This window comes from Tympanuchus pallidicinctus, unplaced genomic scaffold, assembly GCF_026119805.1.
Source record: "Tympanuchus pallidicinctus isolate F22 unplaced genomic scaffold, pur_lepc_1.0 scaffold18, whole genome shotgun sequence".
Classification (NCBI taxonomy): domain Eukaryota; kingdom Metazoa; phylum Chordata; class Aves; order Galliformes; family Phasianidae; genus Tympanuchus; species Tympanuchus pallidicinctus.
The window spans coordinates 5312531-5323604 of NW_026294699.1; the positions used below are offsets into that span (position 1 = coordinate 5312531).

General features: G+C 50.3%; 1 protein-coding gene across 2 annotated transcripts in view; it reads right to left on the reverse strand.

Moving 5' to 3' along the window:
* The window catches only part of USP7 (ubiquitin specific peptidase 7), a 61845-nt gene extending 51158 nt beyond the window's left edge, over window positions 1–10687 (reverse strand). Inside the window, exon 1 of one of the 2 annotated variants that reach the window (XM_052680167.1) lies at window positions 10522–10687. In XM_052680167.1, the coding sequence (XP_052536127.1) occupies window positions 10522–10600 (79 nt within the window). In that variant the 5' untranslated portion in view covers window positions 10601–10687. The remainder of the gene's footprint in view (window positions 1–10521) is intronic. The other variant, XM_052680166.1, reaches the window with a different exon arrangement.
* Window positions 10688–11074: the final 387 nt, after the last annotated feature.

Genomic DNA, 11074 nt, shown 5'->3' on the forward strand with positions numbered 1-11074 from the left:
CTTCAGTCTCACCAGACAGTTAAATGGCCTGGTTTGGCCGTCTTCAGGTACATCCAGGTATTGATCTGCAATACCATCTCGAAGCACTTCTGCTGCTGTGAGCAGGACAGGCACAGGCACAGCTCCTGCACAGAGCAAGGCGGCCCACAGCACCACCAGCACTCACAGACCTCAGTGAGCGAATGTCAGCGGTAGACAACCATGGCAGGGTGAGGCAAGCATTTCAACTCCCAGAAAATTCATGCCCTAGTCAATACGATCAAACATACAGCTGTATTTTGAATAGAAAGCCAGCACACAACAGTGGAAGCTGCATGTTATCTGTCAGAGCAGCGGTGCCCCTCCTCACCAGGCAGGCGGCCCCACTATCACTATCGCAGCACCAGCAGGGATGGCAGCAGACACCCCTCCAACCCGTATGTGCATCTGAAGAGCACCAAGACATGGCTGCAGTCAGAACCAACCCGTACAACAGCCAGGTGTGGTTCCAGGCTGCAGGCACTCCTCTGACTGCAACCAGCATGTAGGCCAGAGTCATTCCATGGGAAGTAGTGACCCATTTCCAGAGCTGTTTTCCCAACGCACACTCCCCCAGGAAACACAGGGGCATACAGCAAGTTTGTGCCAGCCCTGAGCAGCTCCTTCCCCAGCTTCCAGGCAGCGCCTGGGGAAGCGGACGGCTCAGCTGCAGACACTGCACGAGGCCAAGGAGCAAGCAGGGCATCCCTTCTGGAGCCCCAGGCAACCAGACCAAATTCCTGAGTGTGATATGGCAACCAAAGGCGAAGCACTGCCACCAAGAAGGTTTGCCACACTCAGAGGTTAAGTAGCCCAACATCAAAAATTTCCTACTTCAGAAAACACTCACATCTCTATTAACAGAACTGTATCCTGACAAAATGTCAAGTGCTTTTACTGTATACCCATCCTTTGACTTAATTAACCATGGACCTGAGGTGGTTAACATGCATTTCAAGGTGTACTGAAACAAGAGATCAAAAATCAACACTAGCCTAGTAAATCTCGGCCAATGTTTTGCTCAGGATACACTAACTAGGCCCTGTCAACAATGTAAAATTAGTTTAATACTGAAGTCTAACCTGTGAACTGGGTGTTAATAGCAAAAGATGCACCATAAGTTAAATTTGACTAAAATCAATCTTCTCCTCCAATCTATCTGAAAAAGTTTACCTCCAACAGCTCCTAAGCATCCTACTGCAAACACACCAGACCCAGTGCATCTCTGAGACTGGTGCAGGACATGGGGAAGGCTGCAGGAAGCACCAGCTCCACATCTGAGCACGTGAATGCAGCCTTGAGATGATTTTAGCCACTGTACTGAAAGTATGAGATGAAAAGTGGCTCGGACAGGAACTTCCCTTCCCCCTTCAGTGGTTACATTACGATTGTTGGAGATCTTACATTTACTCTAACCTGAAAATAGTAACCCACTTAATACAGGTGAGAACAACAAAGATGCCTCAGAGTTGGAAAATCAAGAGTATTTTTAGCTACAAGGAATGCCCTCGTTTAAAGTAATGACAGAAGTGAAGACACTCAGAAGTAGATCTGCAATGGGAACAACTTCATCCCCAAAGTGGTTTGCATCTGAACAATATTCTGTTTCTGTAATGGTAAAAGCAGGTGTCAGCACCAAGAGCTATAAGCAGCAGTTTGATGCTTATGCTTGCAACCCTGCTACAGCCTCCTATCATCCTCCTTGGGGCAGAAAGGGCCCGCTGTCAAACTCAGGTACTTTAAAAAGTTTTAAAAAAAAAAAAAGTTAAGGAAGTTCTGAACAGCTTAAAAGTTACACTGCCTCCTGCCCAGCCATCTGTGAGACCAGCCAACATCAGTGAACACCTCTAGGCTAAAATTAACCCCAAAATCAGGAAATCAGAATCTCCTTTCACGTTATTTACTCCCACAACAGCTGTGAGTGCAATGAGGAGAAAAAGGGGAGGTGCAGGGCGAAAGCCAGCTCCAGCAGATAGCTGTTCTCTGCAGCAGCTTCAGAGTGAACTACGCACAAAAGCTGGCTCCCGGTAGCATAGAGATAGCCATCATGCAGTGCCCAGCTCAAAATCCGACATTTAGGATTTAACAGTACCAGGATTTGACATCAGTTTTGTTATTCAAAGTGCCACAAAGAATCTTAGTGTTGGTTCGATACCATCAGCAGTTTGCAATAGGATTAATCCAAATGCCTCCACTGCACAGGTGATCCCCTAAGAAGACCAGCAGGTAAATGGGCCGAGGCAAAGCGCTCAGGACACGGCATTAATGTTAGCACCTCTCAAAGGCTGCCTTCCAGCAAAACAAGGGGCACAGCAAAGAGAACTGCTGAACAGGAGCTACTTATGAACAGCAGCAGGTGAAACGAGACCCCATTTTGCATAACTTTCTCAACATTCTTCAGTTAATCAGTGCTAAAATCAAGATGAGGAGTTGGCTTCCGCTGCAGAGACCTGCTGTGACAAATTACAGAGAGAGAACTGCAGAGCTTTCTGTCCTCAAGAGGAAAACCCCAATAATCCTTTCCAGACAGATTCTGTCCTCCCCAGCAGATCCTACCCATCCCTTCCACACCAACCTTTTCCTACTTTGGAAGATGCACTCTAGGATAAGTCGCAAGCCAAAGCATAAGCCTGATGAACAAAACTGATTAAGAAACAAGACTCACTAGCTGAGAAGAATAAAATAAACCAAAGGATCACAATTAAAGCAACAAGCAGTTGTTATCGAATGCTCTGGTAACGATGCTAAAATACAAAGCTTAAAACAAAAGTTAAGCTTCCATTTCTGGAACTTTTCAGTTCAATTTAACTGCTTCTTAGTTCCTCAGCAGTAAGTACACATTAAGGAAAAAAGGACACAGAACTTATGTGTGTGGCCGCTACCTCACAAAGCACAGTGCCAGTTTTTGAGCAGGTTGTTTTATTGGCACAGGGGTTGTTTTACTGAAGGCCAAGTAGCACCTGAACCAGCAGAGATGAAAGCCACACAGGAAGAATGAGCAGAGGGAAAAGAAAGAAGAAACGTGAAATACCACAGCCACACTACTGACACTGCTGCTGCCAGGGAAGGTCTGCATGAGGTTTGTGACCCAGAGCTTAACTCACACTATTTGCAGACACAACAGACTTACTTATGTGTTAAATTGACAACAGTACCTATGCTCCTCCAGAAGCCAGGTTCGACCCTCAGTGTCACTACGCAGATGCATATAACCAGCTGAAATGTTCTCTAGAAGCAGTCAGTTCTTTAGCTCCAATGAGGAAGGAAATCCAGTTACAGCCTGACTCAATGAACAGTGAAACCGCATTCATTCTGCCCATGCTTAAGCAGATAGAGCTGAAAGTCTCCTTTCTTGAACAAAGCAAACAAATAAATAGAAGATGATGCCCAAACTGCCTTATCTCAGTACAGCTGAGCCCTGGCTGCCCAAAAAAAAGTGCATTTCAAGGCAAGGGGAAAAAAAGGCAACCGGTCATTCTCCAAGCAGGAACCTCTTCATTCTCTTCTAGCAACTGGAGACTACAGAAAATGCACTATGTTACTGCTGAAATACTGTCAAGTTCTAAGTGAGTGCAGTTTAAGACAGGTATCACCCAGTTACAGGGCCAGGGAATCCCCTACTGGGAATCTGACAGGGAATGGTCTCTGTCATGGCTTTGGGGACAACAGCCATGCAGGAAGTGCTGGGTCCTGAGGCAGGTTGGTATCTGTGCAGCCTTTCTGATCCCACTGCCTGCACACCAGAGCCTTCACAGCGCTCCCGGCCTTCTTAATAAATAAATTTGATAGCGCAAAGAACATTAACTCAGTACGATAGATTTGGAATTTAAATCTGTCACTGAGTTGCAGCAGACCTCTGCACCCACCTGTTCGTAGCCAAACTCCATCAGTGTTCTGCTGAACATCAGCAATGACAAAAAATAAACCCCTGAAAAATAATACAAGTAAAAACCTCTGTTGTGGAAACACACAATTACTTCAGAACAGAGCTCCAAAGAAATCCATCCAATCGTTACATCAGTGCAACACCACAGCTACAGCTCTGAACCAAAGTCTGCCCCACATCATTACACAGCTGGAGATGCCGTATTTATGCAGAACCCCCTTTCAGCCACACCTTGTGAAATCACTGGAGGAGACTTGGAGCTGCGGTAAACACTGTTATCAATGTTACTCCTACACAGCCCTTCACACTTACACGAAGAAAAGGGAAATCAGGAAAAATGGCTTTAAGACTTTTCAGACTTCTATGCAAGTTGCTCCAAAAGTAATGCCTCCTATTTATTTCCATGGAAATGACAACCAATACAAAGAGCACAATAATGCTTTGATAGAGCACATTCTCAGCTAAAAAACACTATTTTTCAACAGAATCACCACCATTAGCTGTGCATTTTTACCAGCAATAAAATCTGCGTAGCTATCCAGAATGTCACCATCACAATGGTCTTTCATGTCACCATTACCACTGCTGAAACGCATCACCATAGCTTCACTGTGCTCACATCCACTGCTGGGTCTCCATCAATGAATGCCACAGGTGCCATTTTTTTCCACATGAAGGAATTCAATGACACCCCTTTGCTTCACACTCACTTCCACGTCAGACTCTGTTCTGTCAGACTGTCCCGCTGCTGCCACCTGTCACACGCAACCAAACGTAGCGTCATATTGGTGAGAAGGTTCAACTTCTACTGACATCCCACCAACATCCATTCCTGATATTGCGGGCCAATATGATAAAATAGGAGGCACTACTTTTGGAGAAACCCTTCTATATTTACATGACTGCATTCAACCCCCTAACATCCCAAATACAAAGTCTCCAAGTTCTGTTTTCCAGCATCTCTGTGACGTTCCATATCAAAGAGCTGTGGGTGTTAAATAAACAAATCTCACCATGCCTCTGGGCTGCAAACTGCTACAGTACTGCTGAAACCCTGCTTGGAGCTTTGCTCTCACAGTACATCTCATCTCATCGCTCACATTGCCTTGCACTGGCTAACATGCTGTTATTCCTGGTGCATATCAAGTCCAACATGAGCCAGTCCTCAAGTACATTTCTGAATTCTGAAAGAAGTACACTGTAGACCACTCAGCACTACACTAAAACGTGGTGAAAGACGGGAAATGTCTGCTCCAAACTGCAAGTATTCAGCACAGCTGAACTGCTTTGAAACCCATCCACCGCTTCCAGCAGAACTGTCTCCACTTGACAAAACCTCCCAGAGAAAGCAGGCAGACACAAACCAGAAGGACGTTATTTTCAAGCTGACCATTCTTCATCTTGCCGCAAAGTCATTCCAAATCCACTCTGCTCTCAGTGTCTCTAACCCCACAGAGCCCGTTTTGTACAGCCAGCGAGCAAAGGTGGAAAAAAGGACTTAGCAGAAATATTAAAATGTGTTAAGTTTAAACCTGCAACAATATGCAGATCCATGAAGCTAATGCTGGTGCCACTGATCCACGCACTTCTGCACTTAAATAATCTGTGCAAAATGCACTAATATCTTAAATGGCCAACTAAGGAAGGTGTTTTTGAACTACCTACACATTCAATAACTAAGTAACACCACGTGCTCCCAGCCCCCAGTCCACCCACCAAGGTATTTTGTAGTAAATGTTAACCTGCTGGTTACACCAAACTAGCCTATATCACATTTTCTGTATCTACAGATACACGTTTGTGTTCAGAAGTAAAACCAAACACATTTGCTGTGGATTACTGCTACGTTCTATTGCAAACAAGCCAGTGGTTTCCTCCTTCACCATCAGCCCCAGCATACAAAACTGAATCAGAACTAACCCGAGACCCCTCACAGTGCAACAGAAGCACACAATGCACACTTGTAAATGCATGGACACTGAAAAAAGCGGGTGCTTCACGAGCTCTGAACAAGCTCATTTTCACCCTTACCCCAAATATTGAGTGATGTCACATGTGATGTACTGGCTGAACTGGTTCGGCTGCTGCAGGCTGGATGCACCCTGCAGATACTTTGTGATAAGTTACTCTGCAGCTGGGAACTGCTCTACTGCATTAAACCCCACCTCTGGCTGCATCTTAAATTCAGGGTTGCACGACATACACACACACGGCTCGCTCCATTACAAGCGGAGCAACCTGGTGGGAAGGGCAGCAATGTCACCTTTGTTCTGAGTCCAGCCAGCAAAAGTGGAAAGGAGAGAAGACAGATACATACAGATATGCAGCTGGTCTGCAATAGGGCATGGCGCACTGCCTGCTTCCCTTCAAATTGAACACACATCTGCCACTATTTGAGTTGGTACACCTCTCATTCACAGAACACTTACCAACCCAACAGGCTGTTAGGCACTTAGTTCATGAAGAACACATAACAGAACATTGAGTCAATTCCACCTTCCCAAGGTGCCAGTACCCCAGTACCCCAGTAGGCACGGAGCAGCACCGTGGGAGGGATACAATGCTAACAGCTCCCAGGTCGCTGCTTCCAGTGCCCCGCACACCATCAGCAGCAGAGCGGGCTTGGTCCTCTGTTCTACCTGTCACCTCAGAACTAGCTGAATCCTGATCACTGCCTGCAGCACCACTGCCTTCATCACCTCTCCTGTAAGCAGCACCCATCACAGAAAGCGTCAGGGTTGGGAAGGGGCAGGGAGGACAGATGAGCAGATAGCCACGTTCCTGCCATGGATGCACAGCCTCCTACTCACCCGGAAGGCAGAAGCTGCTCAAGGAAGGGCACAGGCACACAGGAGTGCGTAGCACCCCATGTGCACAAATGGCATCACACCGACAGCAATGCGAATGCCAGCGAGGACAAAATATTAGAAGCAAGCAAACATTCAGAATACAGGCAAAAAAGTACGTTACATATTTGAGACCAACGTGGTAGAGTGGGACACAATCCAGTAACTACTATCAGTAGTGAACAGCAAGCAGCACACACCTGCTATTGCAGGGACACTGCAAGAAAGCACCATTTTCAACTTTCCTCCCACACACATCAAGTTCTTTCTGAGCAGCTGCATCGCCTCACCTGGAAACCAAACCCCCATCCTCCTGCCCCAACTGGGAAAGCTGGATGCCAGCAGTGCCAGAGCATCAGGGCTGATAGGGAGCCCCAGTGCCAGCACCACGCGCCGGCTGCGGCACTCCTGCGCTCTCCACAATGAAAGGAACATTCCCTAATGCGAAACACACGTCTGTAACTGCAGGCAGGAGCTGAAACTACAAAGAGGCAAACTCCAACTATAAATGGGGAAACCTCCAGTTATTAAGCTGCAAATGAGACTTTCCATGGAGGCACTGAAAGAACTTTATGAAAGACGTAACTGTAGATGTGTATTAAGCTGAGCTCTTTGAAGCTCAACTAGACACATTTGTGCAAAGAAGTTACAGAGGAAGCATATATAATGTACGGGGATTTGGATTCAATTACACACCACAGAGCAACTCACTAGCAACTAAACAGCTGTAATTCTTTGCATGATAAAGCAACTTACAGACCCCACTTACAGCACAGAAAAACTATTACTTATTTTTTTCCCCACTAAACTTAGTATATAAACAAACAAACAAACTGCAGAATCTCCACGCAATCATTCACTGATTACCTCCTCAACCCGTTAACTTCCTCAGAATGCAGGCACTGGAGGTGAGGAGCACAGCTCTGCTGGACCAGAGCTCCACACAGCAGCAACGCACACCAGCCCCATTCCCGAGGATGCCATGTGTAACAGTAACTGCTGCCTTCCTCCTTCCCTCCCACCCCAATGCCACATTTTCACCCCGTTAACACAACACTACAGAGGACTGCAAGGGGAACCAAATTAAAGAGTAAAGAACCAAACAAAAAAAAAAATCGTTTTTAATTTTGATCACTTTATGGTGATTGCTAATTGCACCAGTCCAAATGCTGGGCTGAGAACAAAGTCACCAGCAGCAAAGGCTGTATTTTCCAGCTCCGTTCTCAACTAGGGAAGCTGCTGCCTTCAGCTGAAGGGACACAATTCTTGTTACAGTTCTTGTAAAGTTTCTATGTCCAAGCATCACTGCAGCCATCGCTAAGAATAAGACCGATTCCAAACAACATCCATGAGAAGGCTGAACACACCAAGCGCTGATTCATAACATCACCCTACCCTGGCTGAAGTGGCACAAGCAGGTGAGCCTGCATCACACAGAGGCATCTCACAGGGACACACTGTAGCACAGCTGTCAAGGCTTCTTTAGCTCAGGATGCACAGACCCAATGGTCTCCTTCCCACAGGACAGGGTGCTCCTGTCCGGCACCGATCATACTCACATCAGCACAAGGCTGCGGACACTCAGAACATCAGATCCAATTCAGTGCAGAGGATTTTAATTGTCTGCTTTTATCACTGCTTCCAAGAGACCTACTTCACTCATTAAACATGGTTTGTCTCGTGTGGCTGTATGGAGAACATGCAAGCCCTCACCGAATTCAGCCCCAAGATGTGTGATTTTCCACTGTGCATTCTTCACATGCCTCCTAAATCTAGTGTGATCACTCAGGGAAGAATGGCATCTGACACTGCTGCACACATGTTGGAATTAAACTAACTACATGTTGTTAAATGTTTACCTCAGTGCTTCAAAACATCTCTCCCAAGAAAGCATCAACACCCATGTTTTAAAAGAACAAACATCGTTTTACAGGATAAACGAATATATATATATATATACACACACACACCCGTGATATCTACTTTTATTAAAAGTTATCGATAATCCAACCTCAACAATTCGGTAAACCTAAGGCATTTCAAGAAAATATGCATTTTAAATCTCCAAAGGTCTAAATAAACCCTTTGGGTTTTGCACAGAACTGTCAGCAAGCTCTCACAGACAAATCCATAGCATCACCCTGAATGAGCTGTGTGCAGATCTCACACTGATTCCTGAGATACCGTTTCTTTTGGTGTTGATGCACAGACTCTTCTCTCACCCCTTCAGAGGAGGCAGAGGCCAGCAGGAGGCTCCTACCACTGCCAATGGGGCATCCCGGGCTTCTCATCCCCATCACAGAAGGGATGCGACCCAGAGCAGCACAGAGCACTGAACTGAATGAAAGCATTCAGCACCTCACAGCGTGCCCGGCCAACAAACAAAAAGAAGCATTAAATAGTCAATATTATAAAGGGTGTTGAGAAAAAGCAGGTTGTAAAGGCTGCTGGAAATTATAAGCTGCAAAATGTGAACTTGCATGTGCGCACCCAAACAAAGTACTTTTAAATCATCTCATATATTTGTCACATAGCATATAAAGGCCAATTTGGGGATTCTTCTAAAGAAGCTCAGCAGAAACTAAGTCCTACCTGTAAACCTTATAATACAGCTCTACATTTAAAGAAAGGAGCTTTTGGCAATGACCTTTCTGTCCTGAAATGCAGTCACACAGTTATCGTGTGCAACTTCCACGGGAACACCTCCACAATTCCAACTCTTTCTGTGCTAGGAACGCACCCCTGTGTCAGCTGCCGTGTGCCACAAACGAGGACTCCTCGGCGGACACAGACATCACATCTCACCGACACATTTACATGGAGCTTTCCGTACCCACAGGCACACACAGGCGCACGCCGGCAGCTCGGTGCTCCCTCCAAGTCTCACGGCGCGGCCCGGCGCTCTGCCTTCCGAGCACCGCGCCCGCCCCGCACCGCCGCGTGCAGCCGAGCTCACGGCGGAGGCGCAGCGCGATGCGGGAACGCCGGGGGCATAAAGCGGAGCGGAGCCCCGGAGCGGAGCGGCGGGCGGCACACACAGCGCCTCGCCGGCGGGAGCCGCGCGACTGCATGACGGTGCAGGATCGGTGCGGAGCGGGCGCGACACACGGGCAGCGCGCAGCCCGCGACCCCGCGCTAGGCCCGGCCGGCGGCGCTAGCTGTAAATAACCCTCCGAGGAGGGTTAATTAAAAATGGCGAGCGGCGTGGCGGCGGGCGTACAATGAGCGGCCCCGGCCCGGCCGCCGCGCGGCTCCTCTGGCCCCAGCTTCCACCCCCCCCCAGGACCTCGCCGTAGGGCCGGCGGAGCGGGCCCGGCCCCGCGCCTCACCGGAAAGCGGAGCCCGGGCGCTTCCCGCGGTGTCGCCCTCCCACCGGCAGCCCCTCTCCCGGGCTCGCGGCCACTCCGAGGCCCTTTCCTGCCTGCTTGCCTGCCCGCCACCAGCCCCGCGCCCACCGGGCCGCCCCAGGGGCGGCGCGCGGAGCCGCGCACGGAGCTCCCTCTTCCCGCCCCGCTCCCGGGGGCGGCCGCGCACCTCGCCCCGGGGCCGCAGATCCCCTTTTGTACGGCGCTTTCCCCGCGCCCTCCCCCTCCCGCGGCTCAAATTCCCGCGGCCCCCCCGGCCCCAAGCACGCTGCCATGCCCCAACTTTCCCCGCTCGCCCCAGCAGCCCCCGCTCGCACGGCTCGGCCAGATCTCGGAGCTCCCGAAGGGGCGGGGGGGAACTCGGCGCCGAGTTGAGGGCCTGGGGGGGAGCCGCGCGGGGCCTCACCTTCCATCTCCATGTCCTCGGGCTCGCTCAGCTGCTGCTCCCCGGGCTTCTGGTGCTGCTGCTGCTGATGGTGGTTCATGTCGGGCTGGGACTCGGGCTCGGCGGCGGCCCGGGCCTTTCCCGTCGGGGGCTGCGGGGCCGCGTCGGGAGGGGACGGGGCGGAGGAGCGGCGGGGCGCGGGCTGCTGCCGGGGTCGGGCGCCCGCCTCGGGGGGCTGCGGCTGGGCTCCGGCGGGCAGGGAGCGGGCAGCCGGGGGAGGCAGCGAGACGCGCACGTATTTGCTCGCTATTCGCCCAATCTCGGCGGCGGCACCCGGTCTGGGGAAGGGGGTGGGGAGGAGGGACCGGCCGGGGGCGGCGGCCGCCCCGGGGGCCGGAGGGGAGGGGAGCGGGAGGAGGGGAAGGGGAGGGAGGGGAAGGGGGGGGGGGGGGACGGGAGATCAGGAGTCAGGGCCCGGCGGCTGCGCCCGGCGCTTCCCCCCTCCCCCGGCGAGGCGTCCCCGGCGCTGCGAAGTCGGGGAGGCGCCGCGGGGCCCCTCCTCTGCCCTCCCGCC